The 12,724-nt window shown below is 41.8% G+C and overlaps 1 protein-coding gene across 5 annotated transcripts in view; it reads right to left on the bottom strand.

Annotated features, from left to right (window-relative positions):
* The window catches only part of LOC311050075 (uncharacterized protein), a 36,736-nt gene extending 25,745 nt beyond the window's left edge, over positions 1–10,991 (bottom strand). Inside the window, exons 1-12 of one of the 5 annotated variants that reach the window (XM_084064041.1) lie at positions 10,903–10,991; positions 4,860–5,130; positions 4,386–4,629; positions 3,433–3,701; positions 3,157–3,201; positions 2,740–2,908; positions 2,435–2,628; positions 1,911–2,154; positions 1,435–1,706; positions 1,023–1,191; positions 715–911; positions 339–507 (exon numbers count right to left, since the gene is read on the bottom strand). In XM_084064041.1, the coding sequence (XP_083920167.1) occupies positions 339–507; positions 715–911; positions 1,023–1,191; positions 1,435–1,706; positions 1,911–2,154; positions 2,435–2,628; positions 2,740–2,908; positions 3,157–3,201; positions 3,433–3,701; positions 4,386–4,629; positions 4,860–5,099 (2,212 nt within the window). In that variant the 5' untranslated portion in view covers positions 5,100–5,130; positions 10,903–10,991. The remainder of the gene's footprint in view (positions 1–338; positions 508–714; positions 912–1,022; positions 1,192–1,434; positions 1,707–1,910; positions 2,155–2,434; positions 2,629–2,739; positions 2,909–3,156; positions 3,202–3,432; positions 3,702–4,385; positions 4,630–4,859; positions 5,131–10,902) is intronic. The other 4 variants (XM_084064043.1, XM_084064042.1, XM_084064045.1 and 1 more) reach the window with 4 other exon arrangements.
* Positions 10,992–12,724: the final 1,733 nt, after the last annotated feature.

The raw sequence follows: 12,724 nt of genomic DNA on the forward strand, positions 1-12,724 counted from the left end.
TGACTTTAGGGGAATGATAGATAAGCAATATAAGATTCTAAATTTGCACTCAACTCATTTTCAATCTATATCAGACCAGATATGTTTTTTGAGCTGTGCTGTAAAGAGTGTGTGGCCCCATGATGATCCCTCCCCATTAGCTCACACTGGGTCACAGATAATCATTTATCCTCTGTGATAGGATTGCATGGCAACTCTTGACATCCGGTTAAAATCTTGCTCACCAGATTAATAAAGTGACAAATATGGCACAAAACACCCATGTAAAATATGATACCCCCACTCCTGGGATTCAAACATGGGTCTGCCACACTGTGGTGGACTGTTGGCATCACTACCTTCTATCTCCTGGTCCTTTCTACGCCGGCGTTTGGCTAGAGGCTTCTTTTCTGTGCAAGTCAGTGGTTGACCTTTTGGACATTTTTGTCTTCCCTTTGCTTTAGTCGTAGAATTCCTAAGGCCAGAGGTCGACCGCTGAATGCTCAAAGATGAATCCACCTCTGGTGTCTGAAAAGAGCAGGCCCAATAACAGTTACTAAATGGCATTGTGAGACAGATGGGTCAAAAAAGGTGGTACAGAAGAGTTAAACAGAAAAAATCTTAAGATGAATCAAATAAATTAAGAGACAATTATAATCGTTATCTGTCGGGGGCATGGATGACAATACAGCTTTAAATACCTGACTGTCTGAAAGGCCTATTATTGCCTATTACCTGTTCTTCGGCTCCAACAGGAGACAATGAAATAGGGGGTGGGATGGCAGCCAAGGATCTACAGTCTGGTGTGGAGTTCACAGAGGCTTCTGGTGTGTCCCATGGTTGTTCCTCTCCTCTCGTTGGTGTGGTTGGTAAGAAACTCTCAGGGGATTTGCTTAAAAGAGAACTGCTGCGTATCAACTGGTCTGATGATTCTGTGGGAAGAATGGAACAGATTTCCATCAAAACGTCAGAGATGTCTATAACAAAACAAACAGCAATAAACATGGGTCTGCCACTCTGTGGTGGACTGTTGGCATCGCTACCTTCCTTCTCCTGGTCCTTTCTACGCCGGCGTTTGGCTGAAGGCTTCTTTTCTGTGCAAGTCCGTGGTTGACCTTGCGGACATTTTTGTCTTCCCTTTGCTTTAGTCGTAGTATTCCTAAGGCCAGAGGTCGACCGCTGAATGCTCAAAGATGAATCCACCTCTGGTGTCTGAAAAGAGCAGGCCAAATAACAGTTACTAAATGGCATTGTGAGACAGAAGGGTCAAAAAAGGTGTGAGCAGGTTGGAGGCAGACTCTTGACAACTTGTGCAAATAATTTACAGGCAATTTGTTAAAACCTTAACAATCAAAAGATTTAAAACCTTAACAATCAAAAGATTAGACGGTAAATGAATTAAGAGCAAATCCTAATCATTATCTGTAGGGTATCACACAATGCAGCATTAAATACCTGACTGAAGTGTCTATTATTTCCTAGTTCCTGTTCTTCGGCTCCATCAGGAAACACTGAAATAGTTGATGAAATGGCAGCCAAGGATCTGCAGTCTGGTGTGGAGTTCACAGAGGCTTCTGGTGTGTTCCATGGTTGTCCATCGCCTCTCGTTGACGGGGTTGGTAAAGAACTCTCAGGGGGCTTTCTTAGAAGAGAACTGCTGCGTAGCAATGGTTGTGATGATTCTGTGGGTAGAGCTGAAGAGATCTCAGTCATAAAGTCAGAGATGTCTATGACGAAAGAAACAGCAACGAATTTCAGTTACCCAAACATATGTCCATTAACCATAACTTGTAAATTCACTGTGCTGGCACGTGCTAAATCTCCTATGTTCAAGTAAACATTTAGATATTGTTAAAATACAAAATAGGCATCGTTTATAAAAGCAGTATAATAAAGTGACCTATATGGCACATATCACCTATATAAAATACCTTTTTCTGGCGAATCCAACTCTGGGGACTCAAAATTGGGTCTGCCGCACTGTGGTGGACTGTTGGCATCACTACCCTCTATCTCTTGGTCCTTTCTACGCCGGCATTTTGCTGGAGTCCTGTTTACTCTGCGGGTTCTCGGTTGACCTTTTGGACATTTTTGTCTTCCACTTGCTTTAGTCTGAGCATTCAGAGGTGGACCTCTGGCCTTAGGAATACTACAAGACGAATCTACCTCCGGTGTCTGAAAAGAACAGGCCAAATAACAGTTACTAAATGGCATTGTGAGATAGATGGGTCAAAAAAGGTGGAGTGAGTAGGTTGGAGGCAGACTCTTGACAACTTTCAATCCCACGGTGCAATTAATTTACAGGCAGTTTTGAAGAGTTAAACAGAAAATAAAATCTAAAGATTAATCAATGAAATAAATTAGGAGCCAATTATAATCGTTATCTGTAGGGGGCATGTATGACAATACAGCTTTAAATACCTGACTGTCTGAAAGGTTTATTATTTCCTATTACCTGTTCTTCGGCTCCAACAGGAGACAATGAAATAGGGGGTGGGATGGCAGCCAAGGATCTAAAGTCTGGTGTGGAATTCACACAGGCTTCTGGTGTGTCCCATGGTTGTTCCTCTCCTCTCATTGGCGTGGTTGGTAAAATCTCAGGGGATTCGCTTAAAAGAGAACTGCTGCGTATCAACTGGTCTGATGATTCTGTTGGAAGAATGGAAGAGATTTCCATCAAAACGTAAGAGATGTCTATAACAAAACGAACAGCAATGAACATGGGTCTGCCACACTGTGGTGGACTGTTGGCATCGCTACCTTCCATCTCCTGGTCCTTTCTACACCGGCGTTTGACTGGAGGCTTCTTTTCTGTGGAAGTCCGTGGTTGACCTTTCGGACATTTTTGTCTTCCCTTTGATTTAGTCGTAGTATTCCTAAGGCCAGAGGTCGACCGCTGAATGCTCAAAGATGAATCCACCTCTGGTGTCTGAAAAGAACAGGCCCAATAACAGTTACTAAATGGCATTGTGAGACAGAAGGGTCAAAAAAGGTGTGAGCAGGTTGGAGGCAGACTCTTGACAACTTGTGCAAAGAATTTACAGGCAATTTGAAAAGTTAAAACCTTAACAATCAAAAGATTTAAAACCTTAACAATCAAAAGACTAAACAGTGAATGAATTAAGAGCAAATCCTAATCATTATCTGTAGGGTATCACACAATGCAGCATTAAATACCTGACTGAAGTGTCTGTTATTTCCTAGTTCCTGTACCTCCGGTGTCTGAAAATAACAGGCCAAGTAACAGTTAATAAATGGCATTGTGAGATATATGGGTCAAAAAGGTGGAGTGAGCAGGTTGGAGGTGGACTGTGGAAAGATTTCAGTCCCAAGGTGCAAAAAACAGGCAGTTTGAAGAGTTAAAACAGAAACAATCAAAAGATTTATCAGTGAAATGCAAGTCCTAATCATTATCTGTAGGGGGCATGTATCACACAATGCAGCTTTAGATACCTGACTCAAGTGTCTATTATCTCCTAGATCCTCGTTGGCTCCGACAGGAGACACTGAAATAGGCGATGGAATGGCAGCTAAGGATCTGCAGTCAGGTGTGGAGTTCACTGAAGCTTCTGGTGTGTCCCATGGTTGTCTCTCGCCTCTCCTTGGCGTGGTTGGTAAGAAACTCTCAGGGAATTTACTTAGAAGAGAACTGCTGCATATCAACTGGTCTGATGATTCTGGGGGTAGAGTTGAAGAGATTTCCATCAAAACGTCAGAGATGTCTATAACAAAACAAACAGCACTTAATTTTACTCACCCAAACATTTGTCCATAAGCCATTACTCATTTATTTTCATTGAGCTGGCATATGCAAAATCTCCTATGTACAACTAAACTCTCAAATAGTGTTAAAACGCATCAAATTACTACGTTGCCATTGTAATGAAATGCCGGAGGAATGGTGCATCTTGTTTTAAAATTACAATTGTCTTAAATCAATTTCACTTTGTTTTTTAATCTTTGAATTTGGACAGATAGGTGAGGGTTGATCATAACTTTACTACACCCCAACTGAAAGACAGACTTAAGACGATTTGTAATCAATTTGATTTGACAGGGATAAGACTCCTCTTTCTAGCATTTTTGAAAAGCCTGGCTTCATATGTATGCATTAGTTTCCCATTTACAATCCAATTCCAGTTATGACTTCTAGGGGAATGGTAGATAAGCAACTAAGATTCTAAATTTGTGCTATCTGGTCTGATCTAAATCAGACCAGATGGAGAGTATTTTGAGTTCTGCTGTAAGTGTGTGGCCCTACAATGATCCCAGTCATTCTTTCATGCTGTGTCACAGATTGTTTTGTGATAGCATTGTATTGCAACTCTGACTTTGTTTTTAAATCTTGCCAATCATATTAATAAAGTGACCTATATGGTGCAGAACACCTATGTAATATATGATACCTTTCTCTGGTGAATCCAAGTCCTGGAATTCAAACATGGGTATGCAGTGTTGTGGTGGCTGACTGGCATCTCTACTGTCCATCTCCTGTTCCTTTCTAAGGCAGCGTTTGGCTGGAGGCCTGTTCTCTCTGCAGGCCCGTGGTTGACCTTTTGGAACTTTCTCTCCTCTCTTAGATTTAGTCTGAGGGTTCAGAGGTTGACCTCTGGCCCTAGGAACACTACAAGATGAATCCACCTCTGGTGTCTAAAAAGAACAGGCCCAATAACAGTTACTAAATGGCATTGTGAGACAGATGGGTCAAAAAAGGTGGAATGGGTAGATTGGAGACAGATTTTCCATCCCTAGATGCAATTAATTTACAGGTGGGTTGAATAGTAAAAACAAAATCAAGATTAATCAATAAATGAAAAGCAAATCCTAATCATTATCTGTAGGGGGCCGGGGCATATATCAAACAATGCAGTTGTAAATACCTGAATGAATTGTGTATCATTTCCTAGCTTTTGCTTGTTGGCTCCAACAGAAGACATTGAAATGGGGGGTGGGTTGGCAGCAGAGGAACTGCAGTCTGGTGTGTAGTTCACAGAGGTTTCTGGTGAGTTCCATGGTTGTCCGTCGCCTCTTGTTGGCGTGAATGGTAAAGAACTCCCAGGGGACTTGCTTAGAAGGGAACAGTCTGGTGATTCTGTGGGTAGAGCTGAAGAGATCTCCATCACATCATCTCAATCTTTGAGTACCATCTGCCTAAAGAGAACAAGATAACTGTTTACCAAAGAGCTCTGTTTACTTTTTAATGGAAGCATACAAATTGCATTCATATCAGTAGGTAAAAATGTTACAGTATGTACAGTTGTTGCGAACGCAGCGGAAGGAGGCGCCTCCACGCAAGTGGAGCCTACTATGAAACCGTGCTCGGCTTGTGGGTGTGTGTCTCTGTGTCTCTGTGTGCACTTTCTGTGTGCAGCCAAGTAAATGTCCAATATAGACGTACCATACATCAAATGAAAGGTCTTTGAAAACTGAACACACCTGTCAAGGTTGCGTTTAAGCCCGCCCCTTCCCCCGGAAGCCACGCCCCAGAGAAGGCTCCTAAAAACTCCCCATTGAAACCCCATGTTAAATGAAAAGTGCCCGAATCGCTCCCAAACTTTTTCTACTCCCCCTAAGTGGGGGTCTACAAACAAATACTTCGGCCTCGGATTTTGGCTCCGCCCCCTGGAAGTGGGTGAAACAGGCACTTCAAACACTTTGTTGAATTGTTCAAAAACATTTAAAAAAAAACTTTTGTGAATTTGTATTTTTCTAAGATGCTCCTTTTAACGCAGAATTTTGGTATTTTTTTTATTCGTTACTTTTTTTAAATATTTTGTTCTCCTTTTTTTTTTTTTTCGTTTGCTTCCCGCGTTCGCGCGTCTTACTTGTGATCAAAGGTTTACATACATTTGTAAAGAACATGCATGTCAAGGCAGTTTTGACTTTCCAATCATTTCTACACTCTTATTTTTCTGTGCTAGGTTGATTAGAGCAAATACATCTGCTGGGTCAAAAGTATACATACAGCAATGCTAATATGAAATGGAACCAAATCTGCTGGGTCAAAAATATACAAACATCAATGCTAATATTTGGTTGAATGTCCCTTGGCCATTTTCACCCCAATTAGCTGCTTTTGGTAATCCACAAGCTTCCAGCAAGCTTCTGGTTGAATCTTTGACCGAATTGGTGCAGTTCATCAATATTTGTTGGCTTTCTCTGACATGGACTTGTTTCTTCAGCACTGTCCTAATGTTCTCAATGGGGTTTAGGTCAGGACTTTGGGCAGGCCATTCTAAAACCTTAATTCGAGACAGATTTAGCCATCCTCTTACCACTCTTGAGACCCAAAGTTTAAACTTCTGGCTGATGATTTGAACATTTCCTGAAGAATGTTGAGGTAATCCTTCATTATTCCATTTACTCTCTATAAAGCACCAGTTCCATTTGCGGCATAATACTACCAGCATCATGCTGCCATGACAGTAGGTGTGGTGTTCTTGGGGTTAAAGGGCAGGCCTCACCCTCGCGCCTCCACACATGTTTCTGGTCATTGTGGCCAAACGGCAAACTTTTGATTTCATCTGACCACAGAACTTTCGTCCAGAAGGCCTCGTCTTTGTCCATGTGATCAGCCGCAAACTTCAGTCGAGCCTTGAGGTGCCACTTGTGGAGCAAGGGCTTCTTTCTTGCATGGCAGCCTCTTAGCCCATGGTGATGTAAAACACGCTTGACTGTGGACACTGACACCTGTGCTCCAGCAGCTTCTAATTCATTGCAGTCCTGCTTTTTGCTGGTTCTCGGTTTACTCTTGACCATCCTGAACAATTTTCTCTCAGCAGTAGGTGATAGCTTGCGCTTTTTTCCTGATCGTGGCAGTGACACAACTCTGCCATGCAGTTTATACTTACAAACTATTGCTGCACAGTTGCTTATTTGATTGACACAACTTTCTACATTGCCAAGGGACCAAATATTAGTATTGCTGTATGTATATTTTTTACCCAGTACATTTTCTGAAAACCCTAAATAAATTCATGAAAATAAAATAAACTTTGTGATTTTTTTTGTGTGACAAATAAGTATTTGCTCTAATCAACCTATCACAGAAAAATAAGAGTTGTTATTATTGGAGAGTCAAAACTGCCATGACATACATGTTCTTTACAAATGTATGTAAACCTTTGTTCACAACTGTATGTAAACTTTTGTTCACAACTGTATGTCTCACAAGACCACAACTCAATTTGATTAATTAGGACAGATAAACATTCCTTAGGACATTCTCCCACATCGAGGGCTAAGGATGAGGGGAAATTTGTGTGGAAAGCAAAGCAAAGTTTGTTGTTTACCCAGGGTGTCGGACTAAGCACGAAGCTTGTTTCCAGCCGGACCCTGCATGGAAGCCTTGCTCAAGGGCTATTCAGCGGTGATTCATGATTGATGTGATGAATTGGGGAATCGAACTAGGGACCTTCCGGTATCAAGGCCGCCCCTCTAACCACTAGGCCACCGCTGCCACTGGACATCACGTTCACGCTCATCCAATTACCTCTGCCAAGTGATTAGGCCGGGAGGGGAGATTATGTTTTCAGGCCTGTGTGTGTCTGTGTGTTCACCTCTAATCTTGCAAACTAATGGACCAATCAGTGCCAATCTGTCAATGACGACTACTATTTAATATTTTTTGTGAATGCATTATCTCATGCCCAATGTCCTATGGAGTGGAACTAGCCCACACACCAGAGCATGTGCGCAGAGCGGCGGGATTTTGACATGAGCCTGGTGCTGGTTTTAAAATGGGTCAGCGTGGCTTTCGGAGCGGGACCGTCCTCCGCTCAAAGCCGCTCTGGCGGGGGCCGCGCACCGTTTGTTTGAGCATGCCCGGTCGCACGGACACAGACATCCAGAAGTGCACAGCGCACGTCCTTGATCAAAATGTCAAAGCTTTTTTTTTTGCTGCCGAGTGGCCTGGACTGAGCAGAGCGTGGAGCAAGAGGTGCGTAAATCAACGTGAGCGACGTAGCGGGGGGGAGCGGAGCAGGGAATCAACATGAGCGGATAGCGAGCGTGACAACAGCCCCCTGGAGCGACGAGCGGCATTTCCCCCCGCTCCGCTCACATGCTCTGCATGTGCGCGCACACAAAAACACACATACAAAGGCCGCACTTAACTATGAGACTGAACCAGCATACAATGGTATCGCTTGCAAAAAAGAAACTCATAAACGCAGTGCGTTGATAGATTGTAGATCAGTTGTTTCACTTTAAAATAAACAAAGAAAATACATAAAACATAAATTAAAAAAGTAATGGAAAAATCACGGCCTGTCCTTCTAATGCGTGAGGGGCCGTGATTTTTCCATTACTTTTTCATTTATTCTATTATATATTTTTTTTATGTTTATTTTATTTTAAAGTGAAATATCGCTTTAAGCAGTCAGCCGAATTTTAACGATCTATGGTTGAACACCAAACAACTCCCAGGAGCAGACAAAATTGGACAAAGAAGATGGAGATGGATCGGGCACACACTACGCAAACCAAAACCAGTGTCAAATACCACCAGACAGGCTCTGACTTGGAACCCCTCGAGGGAAGAGAAACAGGGGCCGGCCCAAAGACACTTGGCGGCGGGATCTCCAGACAGACACCAAGAGACTGGGATACACCTGGTCGCAGATAGAAAAGAACGCCAGTGACCCGAGAACTCTGGAGGTCCCTTGTCGACGGCCTATACCCTGGTAAGGGTGTCAGGCATAAGTAAGTACCGGTAAGTAATCAGCATACTTTTACTATGTTGCATTATTAGCTGTGTGTATGGTTTGTGGTCACTGGTCAGTGCAGAGACTAGCCCCATTTGGAACCTCTCCCTCCGCTATCGCTCCGAGATAAGGTCCCACGCAGCTCGGTGTCGTTTGAAAAGGACATTTTCAAATATTTTCGACTATGCATGATACTTACCCTTTTCCGCACATCGTATCCAAAAAGTAAGGTATTCTGCACTGCTCTCAGATTGTTTTAACTTCGAGTGCAAAGAAAAATCTAACTGACGGGTTGAAATAAGCATATAAATCGCTTAAAATGTCAGCCTGTGGCCATATTTCCCAATGCAATCGTACGGGAGCAGTACTGCGCATGCGGACGGGGGTTGACTGACCACAGGCTGACATTATAAGCGATTTAAACGCTTGTTTCAACCCGTCAGTTAGATTTTTCTTTTCCACTAAAAGTTAAAACATCTGAGAGCAGTGCAAAAAAAACTTTACTTTTTGGATACAATGTGCGGGAAAGGGTAAGAATCATGTATAGTGGAAAATGTCCTGCCCATACGGCACAGAGCTGCGTGGAACCTCATCTCGGAGCTATGTAGCGGAGGGAGAGGTTCCGATTGGAGCTATGCAGAGACTTGCTGTTATTAACATAACATTGTCCTCCATGGTTAAAATAAGTATAATAGTTGGCCAAATATTATTCTTCCCAAATGCTCTGCCTCTCCCACTGCCTATGAGCTACTGCATCAGACGGTAAGTAGGAGCGTGACACATGCCTCCTGGCACTTGATCATACTGTGAAGAACATCATGTAGCACAGTAATATCATTTTCTGCCATTCAAAGCTGCATGGCATTTATTACGCCACTCTTTGTGCTCCGCTGTTCAAACAATGGCACTATCATAGGACGACAACCTTACACTCCAACATTACAACACCTCATCTAAATACACAGACGTTTGGGTGCCCCAACATTCAGCAGCTGTCACAGGTTCCCCTTGGAGAGTTCAATTTCAACTTTTTTAAATGTGCCACTAGACACCTTTACAAAGACATTGGCAAAGAAATGTCTTGGTAAGGAATATATTCCCAGATGTGTTTTTTTCAATATTCCCTGCCTCTTACCAGGTACTTTGGTCTAATGCTAAAGCAAAAAAAGGGTTAGGCAACACTATAGATACTATGCAGTGGAAGTGCAGCGTGGATGCAGATGGTTTTCATTAAAAAAAATGCACTTTACAATGAAAATGCAAGTGTAGATCATGTAGCTTCTTGGGCAGGAACCTGTTGTTCCTGAGTTGTGGCTGAGGACAAAGCCTGCCAGGACTTTGTGAGTGACACTGGAACAACCTGCCTCTGGAGTTCAGGCTGGTAAATCTTCTTGTATCACTTCTTAATAGTTCGCAAATAAATACAGCAGCCTTCTCATTAATGATGAGGCTGATGGACATGTGATTCACAGTCTCAAAGTAAAATAACACAGATTAGTGAGTTGAAGGTACAGTACATAGTCACCCATCCATTAGTTCTGTTGACAATCTCAGCAAACTAACTGGATGACTACTTGGCACATGTGATAAAGGCTAATAAATCGGACCCAATGCATTAATAATAATAATGTGTGTGTGTGTGTGTGTGTGTGTGTGTGTGTGTGTGTGTGTGTGTGTGTGTGTGTGTCTACTGTACTTTGCACTTGTTGCACTGCAAGTGGCTGAGGGGGAACGGTATCTCATATTCTTTATGTATGCAAGTACATAGGGAAATTGAAAGTGATTCTGACTATTATATATAGTCGCTTCTTTGAGGCTTGCTTTCGCAGACCTGGTCGCTTGTTGTTCCTCTCGCTGCCAACCGTCGTTTTAAATTAATATATCAGTTCTTGCAAGCGATTACTATCTTCCTGTCCTGATCCTACAAAAGTGTAGGCACAGGGTCAGCCAGCTGTTAAGTGTTCACAATAATCTGCGTATTAACATGTCACCTAAAACATACAATAAAACATGCAGCCCCTCTGAACATGCAACAACGTCTTGTCTGTGAACTGCGACCTAAGTGAGCTAAACAGCTAACGTTAGCAAACAACAACAACAATGTTAACTATTAGCGTTAATCTAGCGAACACAATTGCCGACTAAAAACAACATTTCGCGATTGGAATACATTGCATTTCCATGTGTGAATTATTTTAGCAACCAACAAGGTAAGTACTTACCCAGTTATTTTGTAAAACAAACTTTAGCTACCGGGTAGGCTACTAACTAGCATGAAGTTGACTTGATATGTTTAACACCGAAGCCAAACCTCTGTATGGACTGAGCCAACTTATAAATCAGCTGACTTCCGCCTGATTCAGTGGACTTCAAAGTAAAATCACGCTTCTTTTTTTAAACGTTTGTTTATTGGATTTTGTCAGAAGCATTCATTGCATTCATATCAACATATCATCGCATTGCCTCATATTATATAGCCCAATTAAGAAAGAAGTTACATGACAAGTTAGTTTGTTTTTTTCACCCAAATGAAAACACAGAGGACACAGTCTTACAAGACTTACAGTCAAGAAATAAGTAAGATACAAGTAAAAGAAAAACACAACGTTTTTGATAAACAAACCAAGGCCGTGTAGATCCAGTGGTGGAAAAAGTACTCTTTTTTTTTTACTTAAGTAAAAGCATCAGTGCAGTGCAATGTAGAAATACTCAGTTACAAGTGAAAGTCCGGAATTCAAAATGTACTTAGTACCAAAAGTAAAACGTTCTCATTATGCAGAATGTCCCGTTTCAAGTTCAAATGTATAAAATATATAAAACATCTTTTGAATCTACTTTAGACTTCTATTTTCAAATGGCCGAATGTTTTGTAATTGTAATCAAACAAAGTATCTACAAAGTAACTAGTAACTCAAGTTTTCAAATACTTGTAGTGGAATAAAAGTACAATATTTTCCTCTGAGATCAGATGTAGTGGAGTCAAAGTAAAAGTATAGACAATTGGAAATACTCCAGTAAAGTAAAAGTACATTGAGTAAATATACGTAGACGCTTTCCACCACAGATAAACCGTGTTTTGATTGTAAAATATCATAACAACCTAAAGAATTCCCTTTATTCGAAAAAGTATAGGCTACTTAAATATAGTCCTGTATTTGTTGATATTAAAATAGGACTCGTTTATTTTGTTCTCTAATTTATCAGAAGAAAACCACCTAAATTCCTGCCCCATAAATGCCTATGGCCTACTCACTGAATTATCTCAACACCACCAAGATCACCAAAAAAAAGGGGGGGAAAGAAAAGCAAAGCACACATAAACACAAATTAGGTTACACTTTTCGATGTTTGTTGGAAGTGCATTCCACATTTTGGTGGCATAGCAGTAGAACAAGTTTGACCCCATGTTTGTGCCGAATCTGGGTTGATTGAGATCAGTGGAGCACAGCTCCCTCTGGTGTTGCGCCTGTGTGTGTCTTTCACGTTATTGAAGTAGCTCTGACAGGTACATGGGTATCTCTGTTTCCTTGCGTATATGTTGAAGACCAGGCCCATTGCAAGTTTCTTTACTGGGCCTGAGCCATCCCACCCCAGCATATATGAGCAGTCGGTTAGGTGAGTTCTGGGTGTGAGGCCAAGTAGTAACCTGACCAGTTTGATTTGAGAGGTCTGAAGCTTTGTTTGCCTTTTATTTGTGGTGCTAAAGTACCATGAGGTGCATGCCTAGTCAAAATGACATAGGATGAACGCTCCAGCTAGTGTCCCCCGTGTGTTCCTACTGACCACCTAGGAGATCCTGAATACAAATCTTGTTCTTTGGTTGACTTTTATTATTACTTTTGTCTCATGAGTCATGTGATTAAAACCACATCAAACTCTAGAGAGGATGTAACACTGTGTACTTAATTTAGCTTACATTTTTATTTTCTAAATTCGCATCTGTTGTATATGGGCACTCAGGACTAGTCTGAATTGGAGACTCTCTTGAGTCTTCTGTGGCGGTAACCACTTAACAGCAGGGGGAGCTGTGTATCCACTGT

This window comes from Gymnoscopelus microlampas (assembly GCF_963454915.1).
Source record: "Gymnoscopelus microlampas genome assembly, chromosome: 1".
Classification (NCBI taxonomy): domain Eukaryota; kingdom Metazoa; phylum Chordata; class Actinopteri; order Myctophiformes; family Myctophidae; genus Gymnoscopelus; species Gymnoscopelus microlampas.